The sequence below is a fragment of the Panulirus ornatus genome, chromosome 31 (genome assembly GCF_036320965.1).
Source record: "Panulirus ornatus isolate Po-2019 chromosome 31, ASM3632096v1, whole genome shotgun sequence".
Lineage (NCBI taxonomy): Eukaryota > Metazoa > Arthropoda > Malacostraca > Decapoda > Palinuridae > Panulirus > Panulirus ornatus.
This window is the reverse complement of record NC_092254.1, coordinates 1,820,275-1,839,189: the sequence shown is the minus strand read 5'-3', so window position 1 is coordinate 1,839,189 and position 18,915 is coordinate 1,820,275. Positions and strand designations below refer to the sequence as shown.

Genomic DNA, 18,915 nt, shown 5'->3' with positions numbered 1-18,915 from the left:
TACATATTCTGCCAATCTTCTAGTCCTGTTAACGATCTGCACTTCATCATTTAATATGTAATTTTGGTCAGAACTTGGCTGCTAGTGCCTGCCTTGATGCAATAAAGAATAAAAAACAGATTCCGGAAATCCCGTAGCGGATATGAGTCACCGGCCAGAAGGAAATCGTTATTTCGGCGTAAGTCTGTTTCACTCAAGCTTGACGTATATATGTATGTTATTCCTCCAGTGTCAGGAGAATACAGGTATTGCCGTTTCTGCTGGAACACACTAGGCAATAATTGCAAATTTATGAAACAGTTAAATATTTAATTATTCATGACACCGGTGTCACTGACGTACGGGAGACCTTGATTTCCAAATATTTAGCACTAATTTATAGTCCATTTTACTTTTAATTAGTTCACCTGTCAATCATTTAATTGAAAATAATGGAAACACCCATTAAGGTATCAGTGACAGCTAAATGGCAGTTAGTTAGAAGGAAATTTTTTAAATAACTCTACTCTTCCCTCGTCTTCCAATAATGCGAGGCGGATAATCCAGGATACTTTAGCATTAACACATACATTATTAACGAATCATACATTTATATATTTAATCATATGGGTATTTTTAATAGGAAATATATCGGTTGGTGATAAATCAATGGTAGAAATGGGTTATATAAATTTTTATAAGAGTGTGGTTTCCGGTGCGTGAGTGTGAGACAATCAGGTGTTGGGGGGATGAGTGATCCACTAGACAGTTGTTGTTGTTTTGTTTTGGTTTCGTGTTTTCCTTTAGCTCAGCCAGCATGAGTGAATTTGTGTGGGGCTTAAAGAATGGCGACCTGGACCAGGTCAGAGAGGCCGTGGAGAAGGTGAGGTCATGGCGAACACTACCGCCAGGGAAGAGAGAAATTAAAAAAATATATATTTTTTCCCCACTTAACGTTCTTATAATCCTGATGACAATAGGTTAATTGTTCAGGGGGTGTGGTGGTGACCCCTAGAATTTACGGAAATATGTGTTTAATGTCCTTTAATGATGTTTATTACTCCAAATTTCATGCCTGTCATTGAATATGAATGATTTGTAATTATGGTAGCGTGTAGTACAAGGTTTCCTTCTAGAAGATACTGGTTCTAGCCACTCCCACTATTGCCATTAACACCTGCGGTGCATCAGCTGACCCCTGGGGAAAGGTAGGAGGTCAGGGGCTTCTTCTGACCTCGGGGTCAGGGACAGAGCCAAAACCTTCCATGGGGGAACCCCAGCCTGGCTGCGCCACCCTAGACTAGGGTGGGATCACGTCACGTCCAGTAATTTCATTAATTCTTTACTCTAAGGTTTTAGTAATTTGTAATTAATTACATTAACTAAAATCAGGTCAGTAGATTTCATAATACTGTGACATTTAATTGTAACTGTGCATGGAAATTTGCTTTGGATATTAAATGAAATTGCTTGGCATTGTTTGTGTAGTGTTTAGTGGGTAAGAGTTCCCAAGTGTGATTTGGAGCTTTATGTTTTATTCTTCGATATATAATAAGGCTTTAGTGGTGAGGGTTAAGAATGGTAGGGAAAATGTGGATCCACTTAATTATAACAAGTGTATACTTGTAGAAAACCGCGTATGAGAACTTCAGTTAACCTCCCCGAACAACAGAAATATGTTTCATAGTATAAATATCAATGATGAGTTTATTTCCAGCTATGTGGGACATGATGCTGTTTTTAAGTGATATTTCTTAAAAGAAAAGACATCTTTTCATGATGTAGCCAGTAATTTCCAAATATGTGTTGTGATTTGATAGCTAAAAAATTTTTTATAATAAGTTAATTCAGACTAAAGAGTTTGGGACCATTTGTAGTCAGGGTACAAGAAAAGGAGCTGATCTGTGCCAGGCTTGATTGGTGGGGTAACAAATGTTGATGAGAGCAGAATTGTGATTTGTTACTAAGAAATTGTGATTTTTACGTGGAGATTACTTATGTTGATAACTGCTTATCTTATCAAGGGTTGATTTGACTGTTATACTATACTGTTACTCAGTCAGGGAAGGATCTTACCGTATTCATGTGACAAATGGGGTATTTTCCTATTACATTCATACATTAGAATTGAAAATATGTCCACATTGCTTGTTCCGAATTATTATGGATGAAGAAATATGCATATATGTTTGTAACAATGTCATATGGTTGTATTTAGCTCACAGGAACTTGAATTGTCAGTTTACTGTTAGAACTCACTAGTGAGACACCATTTAATTTGAACCTGATGTGGGTCCATTGTCATGCACATATTGATGAAGCTGAAGTTTATTATCAGGTGCAACCAAGAGGTCTAATACGTGTACTCCATTAGTCCAATGCCCAGATACCTTGCATATACCTTACAGTGGTTTTGTAGCCCATTGTGCCATTCTCTTTAATCTGGAGCTAGTAGATAAGGCATGAATGTCTTGAAAAAAATATGATGAAAGTCATGGGATCTTTTCAGACACTTGCAATACCGGATAAGTTTAAATGTCACATATACTTCTTAACATGAAGAGACTTCTGTTAGATTACCTGGGATAATTGTAATCAGTGAATATTGGAGCTTTGCCATCATAGTTTGTTGTGAGACTGATCCACGTATACTTTTCAAGTTTTACTAACTTTCACATTGCTCAGGAACCAGGCCAAAAGCACAGAAATGTATTTTGTATCTCTTTATTATGAACATTTTCCTGTTATTAACCATTTAGGCATATTGTAATTGTTTTATTTTTATTCATATTCGGACCATTTTCTGTGAAAGATTCCTGATGTTACCCGGGACCTTCCCAAAGGCTCCTGCAGCCCAAGGCTACATCGTGTCCAGTAACAGGGACATGTAGACTCCTTTGGAGTGAGATGTTCTTTGACAAGACTGTACTTCCATTGATACAGTATCTATCAGTGTAATATTAAGCAAACAGCTGTATCTATCACAGTGTAATATTAAGCAGGCAGAGTCCAGTAATGCCAGTACACAGTAATTAGTGAGCTATATATTGTAATTGTGATACCACTTTTCAAGCCAAGTTATAGGTAATAGTATTATACATACAAATTTTTCTAATTGTTCAATAAAGTATTTTTGAACAGATCTACCTCATAAAAGTATGTTTCTCATGCTTGTGATATTCTTCATTGATAGAATTAACAGGTAATGATACTTCACAGCACTTCATGTGTGAAAGAAGCTGTGTAGGAAATGGTTGTCATGGGTAATGTGCCATAGTTATTAACCTCCCACCTCTTTCAATAATTTGTGAATATTTCTGTACAAATGACCATGACATGCATGTGTTATCACCAGTTGAACCAATGTCTTTTGTTAATCACTTCCAAGGATTGTGATATCCACAAGTGTGAAAAGGAGTTAGTCGTAGATTATATTCTACAGTGAAGTCTTCTCTCTTCACAGCAAGGAACAGATGTAAATCTACCAATCGAAGGACGTCCACCACTCTGCTTAGCCTCTGATTATGGCCAGTTAGACATTATCAAATATCTTCTTGAGAAGGGAGCAAATGTGGAGGTTAGTGATGCATTATTAAAATGTCTCTTGTACTTTTGGAACGGTTACAGTCTTAGCTTTTTTTATTTTGAAAAATTAGTTACTTTATTAAATATCAAACATTAAAATGGGTATGAATCCCATGGAAATGTTGGTTAATCCTAATTAAATTGATGCCTTCTGACCAGATGCTTCCATGTACATTTTATTTTAACTGTTAGTGAAAAGAAATTAGCAGGTACTTTTTTGTGATAAAGTATCATAAATTGATTTTATCATTTTTAAATTGTATTGGATGAGATACTATGTCCTATACTGTAAATTAATTGTGCAGTCATTTCTTTGTTACAGCACTACACCCTTCTCATCCAAACCATTCTGTAACAAACCACCAACTCCCCGCTAATTAGTTACTTACAAATCCCCCGCCCCCCAAGTCACAAGGGTCAAAATATATCCACACAAAAATGACTCAACAGGCACTAAATAACTACCCTGTCAACTAATTCCTACGCACCACTTCACCAGACATACACACATCTGATACCACACTCATTAGACATATATGAGATGCTTTTTCTCAAGACCCGTCATGCCCACAACTACCACAGTGAAGACGCTAAACACTTACTGTTCAGTCACCTTGTACTCTCCCCGCCCCCCAAGTCACAAGGGTCAAAATATATCCACACAAAAATGACCCAACAGGCACTAAATAACTACCCTGTCAACTAATTCCTACGCACCACTTCACCAGACATACACACATCTGATACCACACTCATTAGACATATATGAGACGCTTTTTCTCAAGACCGTCATGCCCACAACTACCACAGTGAAGATGCTAAACACTTACTGTTCAGTCACCTTGTACTCTCTCCACATAGACAAGACATGCACACACATCATTATACTGAATGTCCTGTGGTCCAACCTGGTGGATGTCGTTGGCTTCTTGACCATGGGAGGAGCACCTTAGATATGTACCCTAGCCTAAGCTAGGTGCCCATTTATTGACCAGCTCCAAGGGGAGGATCAATAGCTGGGTTTTCAGTAGGTTTACTGCTACACCCAGGATTTGAACCCAGATGGGTCTGTGCATGACTCATGGGTAATGCTAACCACTGCACCTTAGAATAAATATAAAACAGAATGTGAAAAAAAATTTATTTTGGAATTTTGGATAATAAAAACACGCAAAAATATTTGAAAGTACCCTTTCCTCAAGGTATTTCCACTTGATGTGGTGTTGCTAATTCATTCATTTACTTAATACATTTATTTATTTGCAGTCTACAGATAAGCATGGAATCACAGCACTGTTAGCAGCCATTTGGGAAGGACACACACACTGTGTTAAAGTGCTTCTTGAAGCAGTGAGTAATCTTAAAGTATTTCTTTGTAAGTTTTCCAGCTTTCTTTGTAGAGAGTGACTTAATTCCAGTAGAGCCATAGATGAAGGACTGCCTGGACTGTTTTTCTTGGTATGATTGAAAGAAGACAGCTAAGGATCTAATAAGGTTTGACTTCTTGCTGTACTGTTTATTGGATAATATTATCCAGCTTTCTTTGTAAGAGAGCGACTTAATTCCACCAGAGTCATAGATGACGGACTGCCTGGACTGTGAGAGAGAGAGAGTCCCCAGTTAGGGTCCTAGGGTATGTGAGGTGCCAAGACTTTGGGACTCTTATATTCCACATGTAGGATACAAACAAAGCTTCTTTTTCATTAATGTTAAATTATGTACTGGATCAAATTAATCAGGACCCAAAAAGAAAAAATTTCTACGCATGAAGCATAATTGTATGCTATGTGTAAGTGAATTCACATCATCTGTCTATTTACATTATATTTCTGTATGTGTACATGCAGTCAGTGCATTGTTTATTAACCCATGAAAATATTCCAGGCAGACCTATATGGTAGAATTGTGACTTTTATTGCCATTGAACAGTCCAATCACATTGAGATAGTATAATCTTTTGTGTAATAGCAGGTTTCGTCTCCATTAATGAAAAGTTCTTTGATTATGGATGTTATTTTGCTTGCCCATCAGTACTGCAGATTTTAAAAGTTAATTAGCCAACATGTACTTTAACATGAGTAAATTAATGTCTAAAGGTGCATTTTTCCCCATATACCATTTACTATCAGTCATTATTCACATATTTCTCACATTACTGAATGGAATAGTAACTCTCCAGAAACAAGATAGGATAACTCAGGTCTGTAGCCCAGTTAAATGACAGTGACAGATTTTCTGCTTTTCATAGCATGTGTTCCTGTGCTTAACCATGCTACGCCATATTTCTCAGAGTAAGTATACTACTACAGACCACAGACACTATAATGCATGTCTAATTTATCAGTGTTTCATAAGCCCTATCCCTGTATGAATCTTGCACATAAAAAAAAGCTTGTCCATCAGAACTTGCAATTGCCTCTGACCTAAGAAACAATAAGACTGAAAGTGTATGTAGGAGTGATGCACAGTGGGATCTTTGCATCATCATAATGCAGAGTACAAGTTATGTTGATTCTTTTGCTTCATTTCTTGGGTTCATTTGATTTCTGTGAACCATGGCATATTAGAGGAAACCTGATATTTGCATTTGGCTCTAAGTCTTCGTATAGTCCAGAAGTACATTTTGGCTATGACACTTTTAAAGAAAACAAAATGCATTTAGATAGGTGTAAAGAAAAGAAATGCACACTAGCTTTTTTATGAAATAGCTTAGGAAGAAAGACCAAAATGCACTTATAATGTATAAGTAAGACTGCGCTTAAAAGGTCAAAATTCATTGCGCATTATCAGGACCTCAGAGCACTACAACTTGTGTACCTGCTTTGTCTTCATTTCTTACACTCCTCGTCCACATGCTCCTCAGTCCCTGATCTGTGCCTTTTGAGTTCCCCATTCTTACTTATTTTTTCCTCGCTCTCTGCTTCCCTGTACCACCAATACCATTTTCATTCCATACCCCTTGTTTGATTGTTGCAATGCCACTGAGCCTCTGATTCAGTCTTCCCCATTTCTTTGGTACTTGAGTAATTATTCTGTAATAAGACTCATCCCATCTGTACTCATATAGTGTAGCAGTTGGTAGAATTGACTTCTTAGTTGCAATGATCAGAGAATATGGAGAGCTTACAAACAGAAGTTGTCCCAGCATTGCCTTAGGTTAGAGTTTAGTTACTTGGGACATTGCCCTAGGTTTGAGTTTAGTTACTTGGGAGATGGCTGTAGGTTAGAGTTTAGTTACAAGTGTTGGATAGCTCACTTTTGTGAACTGCATTGTTCTCCAGTAGCAATCATAGAATTTCTTGACAATTTTTTTGTTGAGAGCCTGGTCCACATACCTACAACCCTTTTTTAGTTTTCATCATAAATGACACTTTATCCCGTTGGTTAGTTTTCCATGCCTCAAACTTTACATTTAATTGCAATGCCCAGTCATGGAGTGAGAGTAGGCACTCATTGTTATTTACCACTTTTTTAATTTTTCCAAGCAGTTTAATAACTGATAAAGGTAGGACAAGTAGTAGATTACAAGTTCATGTGAACTTACTCTGTTCTTGGTGTGATTTGTGTGTGTAATTATTTTATGCTTCTAACTCCTCTCAATTTGTGTTTATATTGTATGTCTATTTCCATCTTTTTTTATGAGAATGAAGCCTTGGCTGATAATTTAATCAAATTTGTTGTGGTTGGGACACTCCTTTGAGTTCATAGGCAAAGGTCAAAGTGGAGCACTGCAGACAATTATGTTCAGTATTCTTTTATTTTTTATGAACACGTTCTCCTAAAACAGTAGTGCAATAATTTCTTATTCTTTCTTGTGTGCCTTCATGCCCCATCACCATTTCTCTGGCATCTCAGTATTTATCTACCAACAAAATCTTGATGAATTGTGAATTATTATTCAGTCCCATAATCATATTCCCCCTTACTCATTACTATTCCTTTCTTTACTTTTCTGATAAGATGCTCTAGTTTGCTGTTCCATAGATCCTTAGGGTATTATCCAACCTTTGTTAATATCAGGCTTTGTTCTTTTGTAAATAGGGAGCAAACAAGTATGGCACAGCTCCTGATGGCACAAGTTACTTGGATGCTGCTGAGAAGGACGAGATCAAGGCACTTCTGAGATAAACCCAGACAAGTAGTAGAGACTCTAGGGGGTAGAAAGCCATCTTATGACAGTGAATTACTGGACAAATGCTGAAAAGGATAGTTTGAACCAACTTTGTATGTGTAACTTTTTTTGCAGTTCTAAATGTTTTGAGCACAGTGGGATTTTAGGGCCAATGATGGATTAATGTCATTAAGAATGTGACTTGTATTCACAGTTCCAAAAAGGATGAGATACTGAATACTGTCACTTAGTCATAAAATTATTTGCTCCCAAATATTATTGCCGGAGGTGTCTTTTTGCATTTAGCATTTTGCTTTAATCCAGAAGATTGTGGTGTCAGTGCCCATGTTTTAAAAGAGTAAATGTTACGACAGGAAATTTCCCCAAATCACTGAAAATATGTGAAGATATATATATATATATATATATATATATATATATATATATATATATATATATATATATATATATATATTAAAATTACCACATTCTATCCCAGCCAGGACGTTTGTTGAGACTATGCCACCACACTTTGTTCAGTTTCATAGGATACGTCAACTTTCAGGGAAGGAAGTTGGTAGTTGGGATTGTAGCACTGCCGTCCAAAAATAAAAATTTGAGAGTAAGAGAAGACAAAAACTATTCCATTAACATTTGACATGATATCGAGGGATATCCCAATAATGTACAGCATATAGTAAGACTCCCCACCTTCACACACTGCTTGGAAAGAAGAACCAATTTGCTCATTTCTTGTTTGTCTTACGGTTGGCATTCAGTATCGATAATCTTCCAGCAAAGTTTGCAAACATACATTGTAAGGATATTTTGAGATTAATTTTTATTGTCCACATCATTTAAACACTAACATGTATATGAAATACAGAAAAAAAATAAGTACAGCTTAACTATATTTATCTGCCATACTTAAAACCAGACCTTTCGTGAATAATCAAGATTTGGGAATGCATAGGCAGCTATGGCAATTTTGCACATAGTTTAAGAAATAATCTTTTATGGAGGTATGGAGGGAAATTTTTTAAATTGCTACATATATATCATCATTAAGTAGGCTCTCAGAAATTATGAAAAATGGAAAGTATAAAACAATCACAGACATTGATTGTAGTTGTCTAATTCAGGAGACATCTTATATACTAACTGTTAACTAGTAGAACCACTCCTCATCATCTTATATACTAACTGTTTATTAGTAGAACCACTCCTCACGAATGTAAAACTTTAGCCAGTATATTTACAGAAGTGAAATAGTTATAATCTTAAAACATATATAAAGATTTTCGAGTCATGAACAATATAAAAAATTTTGGAACTGTAGAATACTGCTGCCGCATGATCACGTACACTCGGAAAACTTAAATAATTGAGGTATCTATCAAAAATCATTTTTCCATGCAAAATTATATATGAGGGTGAATGCTTTAAGTTTAGATAAGGCTTTATTGCTTTTGTTTATTGTATTGGCTTCCTGAAAAGAAGCATCAATTTAAGCAAGTTCTTTGAACTTACTTTTTTTTTTAATCTACTGACAGTTAAACAGGTGTGCTCTATTATTTGGTCCTTAAGAAGTTTAGGAAAAATGGTAAAAAAAGAAGTAGGGTGACAGCACAGCACCCAGAAAACTTTCATTAGTATGTTATACATGAATTTCACAAACCCTGGGTGAAGGGTGTTTGGGAATGTTACTTCTTACTGTTAAGGTTGTTGCCGTCTTTTGTGATACATGAGGGAGAATCCTTTGGGTCACAACATCTCAACTTGCTTAACCATATGCCATTAATAACTTGGATGATATTCACTGTATGATTAAAATGTTATATGGGACAATTTGTAAAGTGTAATTTTGATTAAAATTTTGTGTGGTTTAAGGACTGGAGGAATTTAAATTCAGAATGTAGGGCATGTATTTGATACTCTATTGATATTGTTATCAGTTTCATGATAATGTAAGCAACAAAATCAATACCAGCATCAGCTGATTATGCCCTGTAAGATAAAGTGTATAAAACTAGGTAAAGCATTGTCTTTTCAAATGTTTAAGAGCCCCTTCTGAGTTTTAGATGAGGAAAACTTACCAACAGAGCTCTTCGTTTATTTCTAAATAATAATATATCTGTTTGACAATTTGATATAAATTGGAACTGGTGCAAAAGAATGTACTTGCTGCTTATATTGGCTTATGAGAATGAATCCTCTATTGTTATGTGCCCATCATTCGCCCTTGTTTAAAATAGAAGTAGGCAGTGAAAAACAGCATATAGTCTATAATTGTTAAATACAAAGTTACGATAACACAGGCAGGCTTTTAATTCATATGAATAGACTGTAGTACTATATACTCACGTTAATATTATGTGGGGCTGATAAATGCCTTGACTCAGTGTATTTTTGCTTGTGTAATTAAAAGTGTGCAATATGACTTCTGCCACACTCCATATTGATGTTCAACATTTGATACACAAGCCTTATTAAATGTTGTGAGCATTTTTTTTTCTTAGAAGATCGACATTGTAATTGTTTTCTTTAAATGATATAAAAAGTGTTTAATATGGTTCATAGAAGGAATGGGAACTGACCAAATGATTTCATGGTAAAATGTAATATAAGAAGGCAGAGTATCTGAGGCAGGTGAAAAGTAGTTTTAAAGTACCCTGTGATTTAGAATACGTATGTGGATATGACATTGTAATGTGACTTCACCCATCAAAACAATAGTTGCTGGAGTGGTAGTAAGCACCATTAACCATGAGCGTACACTTACCTTCCCTACACACGAGTTGTATGTAGACTAAACTGTTGCTCATAGCTGATATATGGTGGCTGCAGTCCATGTCATTCTTACTTCTAGAGATAATGTCAATTACAAGCACTAACTTTGGTGTTAATATACCATAGGGATCTGTTTGGTTGACAACTTGTGTAAAAGACAATATATAGAATATCAGGGTATCAGTCTTTAAAGATTATGCTGTTAATGGGGAGGGAGGTGGGATAATTATACCTTAATGAAATTGTGATTGGCCCCTTGTACTGAATTAAGAAGTTTAATTTTTTATGTAGTTTCTGGGAAATTCGGATGTTGGTACATTTAAGTGTACATAGGCTAGCAAGGCTGTCAGTCATACAAAACTTAAAATGTGTTAAATTTTGCACAAGTAGCATATACAGTGCTTGTATTCACAAACATTTTCTAATATGTTTTTTAGAAAAGATACTGCTGAGACATCTTGGTGTAGTATTTGAAATGCTAAAAATTTATCTAATGAATCATAGGTGACTATAATGACAGCTGCTGTAGCCTAGTTTTTGCTGTGATAATAGCATCAGGCAAGTGGGCATGTACATACCTGAATTGTCAGTACTCTGCACTGTGTAATAAACGAATGATGGAATTTCTTGCAAGTATCAAATATAATTCTGTAAGTGGTTAATTTACATAAGGTAACTGTTTACATCTCCCATTGTTATCTGGATGTATGTGAGTCATGTTATGTTGTAGTAATGTTAGCTTCATGGAAAGATTTATGTAAGTTTTTACACATCTCAGAAAATTTCAAGACTTTTTGAGTAATATTCCTGCCTAGATTCACTGATTGACCTGCCAAGTGAGGCTTGTAAATGCCCAGCTTCACAAGAACCTTCCCTCTTGTATTCCACCTCAAAAGACAGTAGCATCTTCACTTTTTGGTTTGAGCGCCATTGCTCCCAAATCTTATTGTGCCCACCTGAGGCTAGCTCAACAGTTTGAGCATCAGTACAACTGAAACACTGAAGCAGAAGAAAATACTAACATTTACTCACGCACACACACATACACGTGCATGTACATGCTCGCTTCTGGCAGATATCATGTGACTTTTTTGCAGCTTGTTAAAAAGCAGTAACTGTCCATCTTGGAAAAACCTTTCTTGTTATGTGTTACTGCACATTTTTCATTTAATGTTTGTATGAGGACTACAACTTTAGTGATGTGTGAAACAAGGTGAGGGCTTCAGATTTGCAAATTGTTTGTGCTCAAATGGTAAATTAAGGAAACAAGTACTGCCAGGAAAGGGAAATTTAACCAGAAAATGGATAAAAACTCTTCCTTACCATTGCATCTTTCAGTAGCTGTTGCTGCCTTACTATTCCTCCAATAATTCAGATGTTCCCTGTACTGAATACCCATTTCAAAAGATAGCATTAAGCATGTTGAAATTAGTACACTACAAGAACTACTGTTAAAATGTGTTGAACTTATGTGAATGGTATCATGTTGAAACTGTACGTGAGGAGTACAGTAATGTTGTGGGATTCTTTGAATTCCTTGGTCAGACATCAGTTTATCTGTGGAAATCTTTTTTAAATAATATCAGTGGAAATCTTTTTTAAATAAATGTGCAGTTGAATATCAGAACTTTGATGGTAGTAGGACAAATTTCTCATGTCCTCTACTGGGTACTGAGGGGTTTATCTGATTTATCTGGTAATATCCAAGCTGCTTCTTCACATTATAATGTAACATCATCAAATGTTTTCTTAATTTTTCCCAGTACTTGGATGAACATGTTAAAATACTTTCCTCTTACCATAATGACCAATCATGCAAGAATTTACTTTTAAGTTTTATTTGTACTTGTAATAACAGTTTTTCTATGCCTCTCATTCATTGTCATTGTTTTTGTTTCCATTAGTTTTTTAATTAATGATTGTTTTTTATTACTTTACATAGTTATTTGTGTTTTTATGTATTTTCCAAGGTATTCCAGTTTGCCATTTTTAGGTGATCATATAAGACAATGATTGGAAATTTGAAGTCATCATCTATTATTAATTTCAAAACTTTCCATTGTAAATAATGTGACTTGGTCAGGACATATCATTTAGCTTATCTTTTGGAAACAGTGAATACTACCAAAGGAAAAAAGTTCGTAGAAATATCTGATGGGAAGTTTTAATCATCAGCATAAGAGGAACGAGGTTGTCAGATAAGATTTTGGTTCAGTACATAAACTAGTATGAATTAGTCCTTCTTGCTGCTTTGAAGTTCTTGCTTGTAGACAACAGTCAGTTCATGTGATGATATATGTCAGTATTGAAAGCAGTCATAAAAGTCAAATTTTTCTGTGCTGTGTTTAAAGGTTCATAGAATTTAGTCGATTATGGTATAAATTATCTCTCGTCTTTCAAGCTCAGATGTAAACTAAAAGTGTAAAAAACATTGTCTACAGAATAGATTTTTTTAATGATGGTGATGATCTAAGATAGTCTCAAGAGATGCCAATGGATGATGGTTACAAAGTCACAAGAGGCTTTTGTCTATTTTTTATTGCTAGATAAGTATGATTGAGTTTTTTATTGATAAATATGTATGATTGAGTTTTTCATAACTCCATGCCTCAAAACTGTTACATGTGTGATTGTGGAGGATTTATACAAGAGATGCATTCAAGATGTATATGTAACTGTTCCACTTCATATACATTAGTAATATTCCCTCTTAGCAAGTGACCTCCTTATATGTACTGGTCTGCTCATAAGTGTATGGTTGTAGTAGAACTTTCAGTGATATAGAAATTTTATCTCTTGCATGGTAAGTTTTATGCTCGTGATTTAGGATCAAAACCAGCACGTTCTGTTTCCATAAGCTCCCCTTCATAGTTAGGGTAGCAGTATCCTGGGTGAGGGTGTATGTATATTTTAGTTTATAATCCATGCACATAGCTTGGTTTGCCCTGATGTCTCACCTGGTGGAAATGGCTGGCTTCCTGAGCACTGCAAGAGCCCTATTGAAGGGGCCTCTGGGTTAGGAAGGTAGTTATGTATGAAGCAGTCAGAGAAAACAGCAGAAAGGTCTTTAGGGCCTGGTTGTGGATAGGGGCTCTGGTTTCGTTGTGTTATACATGACAGTTAGAGAGTGGATGAGGGGAACGTACGACTGTTAATCATGTTACTGTATTACCTTGTGGGGAAATGGTGAACAAGTTTGAAAAATATATTTCTTTCGTTCATACCTGTTCGGTCTGTCCTGCATTAGGAACAGGGAAAGAAATGACCTCATTCACTCACTTCCACTCTCTAGCTATTACGTGTAATACACTGAAACTGGAGTCCCCTTTCCAGAATCAGGCTCCACAGACCTTTCTGTGGTTTCCCGACTGCTTTATGTGCCTTGGCATAGCCCACCAACAGCAAGTTGCCTACTGTAAAAGGTACATAGCTACGGTTTACTCCATCCGTGGCACACTTCACACCCACTTGCCTATTCAGGCCTCAAATACTTAAGCATTCTTTACTCCATCCTTATACTATCTCATGCACATAACCCCAAAACCCCTTTTTGGAAGGGACTCCTGCAGCTTCAAGGTGGCACCAGTTACAATAGCGGGGAAATGGTAAATTCTCTGGGGTGAGAAATTCCTCAAAAAAACTGTACTCCTTTTCATTAACAGACTGTCATACAGCCTGTCCAAAGGTGACTTTTCACTCAATGTAGCCCACAATAGTGGAGTTTTGGAACACCTGTGAGTCAGTTGTTGTTCGCTGATGATAATACAGCGCTGGTGAGAAACTGCAGAAGTTGGTGACTGAGGTTGGTAAAGTGTGTGAAAGAAGAAAGTTGAGAGTAAATGTGAATGAGAGCAAGGTATTAAGTTCACTAGCGTTGAGGGACAAGTTAACTGGGAGGTCAGCTTGAATGGAGAAAAACTGGAGGAAGTGAAATGTTTTAGATATCTGGGAGTGGACTTACCAGCAGATGGAACTATGGAAGCGGAAGTGAGTCACAGGGTTGGGGAGGGGTTGAAGGTCCTGGAAGCGGTGAAGAATGTGTGGAAGGGGAGAATGTTATCTCGGAGAGTAAAAATGGGTATGTTTGAAGGAATATTGGTTCCAACAATATTATATGGTTGCGAGGCATGGGATATAGATAAGGTTGTGCGGAGGAGGGTGGATGTGTTGGAAATTAAATATTTGAGGACAATATGTGGTATAAGGTGGTTTGATTAAGTAATGAAAGGGGTAAGAGAGGTGTGTGGTAATAAAAAGAGCATGGCTGAAGGAGCATAAGAGGGTGTATTGAAATAGTTTGGCCACATGGAGTTAATAAGTGAGGAAAGATTGACAAAATGGATATATGTGTCAGAGGTGGAGGGAACAAGAAATGGGAGACGAAATTGGAGATGGAAGGATGGAGTGAAAAAGATTTTGAGCAATCAGGGCCTGAACATACAGGAGGGTGAAACGCGTGCAAGGAATAGAGTGAATTGCAACGATGTGGTATACCGAAGTCGACGTGCTGTCAGTGGATTGAACCAGGACATGTGAAGCATCTGTGGTAAACCATGGAAAGGTCTGTGGGGTCTGGATGTGGAAAGGAAGGTGTGGTTTTGGTGCATTACCCATGACAACTAGAGACAGTGTGAACAAATGTGGCCTTCGTTGTCTTTTCCTAATGCTATGGGAAGAATTAATGAGGAGAGGTTGACAAAAAGGATATATGAGTCATAAGTGGAAGGAACAAGGAGAAGAGGGACACAAAATTGGAGATAGAAGGATGGGGTGATTAAGAATCTGAGTATACATCTGGTATACATAGGGCAACATGCTGTCAGTGGACTGAACCAGAGTAAATGAAACAGCCAGGAAAAACCCCATAAAGGTCTGTGTTGACTGGTTGTGGATTGACGGTTATGTTTCAGTGCATTGCACAAGACTGTTAGAGGATGGATAAGAGCAAATGGGGCCTTTTCTTCGTTTTACTGGCACAATCTCATTAATACGAGAAATGGTGCAAAAAATATATGTTTACACAGACAGGGTTCCTGGGTTACAAATGGTTTAGGTTCCTGGACCCTCTTCACAAGTCAGTGTTTATAAGACAGAAAATATAAAGAATTCCATAAAGGTAAGTACATATATCATACAGTAATAAATTCTCTATAATCTCTGAAACCTGTTCCCTTCTGGAACTCCCTCAAGGGAGTGACCATGGCAATGCAGTCTCCATAACTAGTGAAGACCTGTGCCACTTCTTAGCCTTTAGAACCTCACCCTTAACAGGCCACTAGCAGAGGGTAAGTCTACCACAGTTTTTGTAGAGGCTCCTACCTAATGTTCCTTATGACTTCTACCTAATGCTCTTACCCAATGTTCCTACGTTTTACTTCTAGCTATTGCTCCTACCATTTTGACAGTAAAGTATTAAATAATGCGTTCTGAAGTAAATATAGTTGATAGAACATCATATTAAGCAACACTCCATGAAAAAAGATGCATTTCCACTGTTCATACATTGAACAATTGACTGTTTGTCAGACCAGAACTTAAATACTGTCTTTTGGGGCTCATTCATAAGTATGGGTTTCCACAGGTCAGGCACTCATACGTCAGGGACCCTGTGTGTGTGTGTGTGTATATGCAGGGAAATGTAGACTCGTTTGGAGTGATAAGTTCTTTAACAAAACTGTACTCTTAATGGTACAACTTTGTCAAAGGTGACTTTCCACTTGTTGAGTAACCTTAATTACATAGAGTCTGTTAGCACCAATATATATATATATATATATATATATATATATATATATATATATATATATATATATATATATATATATAAATATATTATCCCTGGGGATAGGGGATTAAGAATACTTCCCACGTATTCCCTGCGTGTCGTAGAAGGCGACTAAAAGGGGAGGGAGCGGGGGGCTGGAAATCCTCCCCTCTCGGTTTTTTTTTTTTTTTTTTTTTTTTTTTTTTTTTTTCAAAAGAAGGAACAGAGAATTGGGCCAGGTGAGGGTATTCCCTCAAAGGCCCAGTCCTCTGTTCTTAACGCTACCTCGCTAATGCGGGAAATGGCGAATAGTTTGAAAGAGAAGAAAATATATATATATATATATATATATATATATATATATATATATATATATATATATATATAATATATATATATCTTTCTTTCATACTATTCGCCATTTCCCGCGTCAGCGAGGTAGCGTTAAGAACAGAGGACTGGGCCTCTGAGGAAACATCCTCATCCAGCCCCCTTCTCTGTTCCTTCCTTTGGGAAAAAAAAAAAGGGGGGGGGGGGGAGAGAAAGAATACTTCCCACGTATTTCCTGCGTGTCGTAGAAGGTGACTAAAAGGGAAGGGAGCGGGGGGCTGGAAATCCTCCCTCTTTTTTTTTTTCCCAAAAGAAGGAACAGAGAAGGGGGCCAGGTGAAGATATTTCCCTCAAAGGCCCAGTCCTCTGTTCTTAACGCTACCTCGCAAATGAGGGAAATAGCGAATAGTATAGTATGAAAATATTTCTTTTTCCTTCTTTCATACTATTCACCATTTCCCGCATTAACGAGGTAGCGTTAAGAACAGAGGACTGGGCCTTTGAGGGAATACCCTCACCTGGCCCCCTTCTCTGTTCCTTCTTTTGGGAAAAAAAAAATGAGGGGAGGATTTCCAGCCCCCGCTCCCTCCCGTTTTAGTCGCCTTCTATGACACGCAGGGAATACGTGGGAAGTATTCTTTCTCCCCTATCCCCAGGGATAATATATTATATACCCTTGACTGCCATTTCCCATGTCAGCAAGGCAGCACCAGGTACAAACATAGAAAGGCCACATCTACTCACATGCACATATAAATAATTTACACAGGTACACACACACACACATATATATAAGGAAAGAGACGAAAGAAATGGCCCAACCAACCCCCATACACAATGTATATCCATACACGTCCACACACGCAAATATACATACCTATACATCTCAATGTACACATATATATACACACACAGACACATACATATATACCCATGCACACAATTCACATTGTCTGCCTTTATTCATTCCCATCGCCACCTCGCCACACATGGAATACCATCCCCCTCCCCCCTCATGTGTGCGAGGTAGCACTAGGAAAAGACAACAAAGGCCCCATTCGTTCACACTCAGTCTCTGGCTGTCATGCAATAATGCCCAAAACCACAGCTCCCTTTCCACATCCAGGCCCCACACAACTTTCCATGGTTTACCCCAGATGCTTCACATGCCCTGATTCAATCCACTGACAGCACGTCAACCCCAGTATACCACATCAATCCAATTCACTCTATTCCTTGCCCTCCTTTCACCCTCCTGCATGTTCAGGCCCCAATCACACAAAATCTTTTTCACTCCATCTTTCCACCTCCAATTTGGTCTCCCACTTCTCCTCGTTCCCTTCACCTCCGACACATATATCCTCTTGGTCAATCTTTCCTCACTCTTCTGCTCTCTCAACCACGCTCTTTTTATTTCCACACATCTCTCTTACCCTTACATTACTCGATCAAACCACCTCACAAACCATATATATATATATATATATATATATATATATATATATATATATATCTTTCTTTTTTCTTTCAAACTATTCGCCATTTCCCGCATTAGCGAGGTAGCGTTAAGAACAGAGGACTGGGCCTTGAGGGAATACCCTCACCTGGCCCAATTCTCTGTTCCTTCTTTTGGAAAATTAAAAAAAAAAACGAGAGGGGAGGATTTCCAGCCCCCCGCTCCCTCCCCTTTTAGTCGCCTTCTACGACACGCAGGGAATACGTGGGAAGTATTCTTTCTCCCCTATCAACAGGGATAATATATATATATATATATATATATATATATACCTGCTTGCCATTTCCCATCATCGTCAGAAGCAGAATCAGGAGCATATTCCTAAGCCTTCAAGGAAAACTCCTTCCTTGGCCCCATCCTCTTCCTTCTTTTGGAAAGTATGAGGAAGGAAGAATTTCCAGTTTCCTGCTCCCACCCTTTTTAGTCACATCGCATGACAGGCAGTAGACACGGGACCAGTATTCTTTCCCACTATTACCTTGGGGACCTCATTCATGGAGCTGCTTCAGCTTTGACACTATGTTCCATGCAGGAATGAGAAAGGTGAACTCCTTTGGGGCAAAAAGGCCCTTGATAACACTGTACAGTTTTCTTTCCGCTGCCAATAATTCTATCTTGTGAGAAGATAACTTATTGCTCGAAGCATTGCCCCCTTCAGATAAAACCACTAACACTGTGTATATATAATTTGATTTTTTTTCAGACAAGTACTGTTAAGATTTAAATGGCTCTTAGGTTTAATAACCAAAGTTTTCTTATCATGGGAACTAAAGCATATCTAGATATAAATCTAAACCACACTTTCAGTGATGAGGCATCAAACGTTTCTTACATTGCATT

The 18,915-nt window shown here is 37.3% G+C and overlaps 1 protein-coding gene across 1 annotated transcript; it reads left to right on the top strand.

Annotated features, from left to right (window-relative positions):
- The first annotated feature begins 706 nt into the window (after positions 1–706).
- LOC139758673 (myotrophin-like) lies at positions 707–12,344 on the top strand. The gene is made up of 4 exons (XM_071680260.1): positions 707–862; positions 3,443–3,556; positions 4,831–4,914; positions 7,606–12,344. The coding sequence occupies exons 1-4, from the start codon at positions 797–799 to the stop codon at positions 7,690–7,692; spliced, it is 351 nt and encodes a 116-aa protein (XP_071536361.1). The 5' UTR covers positions 707–796; the 3' UTR covers positions 7,693–12,344.
- The last annotated feature ends 6,571 nt before the right edge of the window (positions 12,345–18,915 follow it).

What these genes read in the sequence shown, in the direction of transcription:
- LOC139758673 (XM_071680260.1), top strand. Translation starts at nt 797, where the DNA reads ATGAGTGAATTTGTGTGGGGCTTAAAGAATGGCGACCTGGACCAGGTC. An exon ending in TCAGAGAGGCCGTGGAGAAG is followed by an intron (nt 863 to 3,442) that starts GTGAGGTCATGG and finishes CTCTCTTCACAG; the next exon opens with CAAGGAACAGATGTAAATCT. An exon ending in AGAAGGGAGCAAATGTGGAG is followed by an intron (nt 3,557 to 4,830) that starts GTTAGTGATGCA and finishes ATTTATTTGCAG; the next exon opens with TCTACAGATAAGCATGGAAT.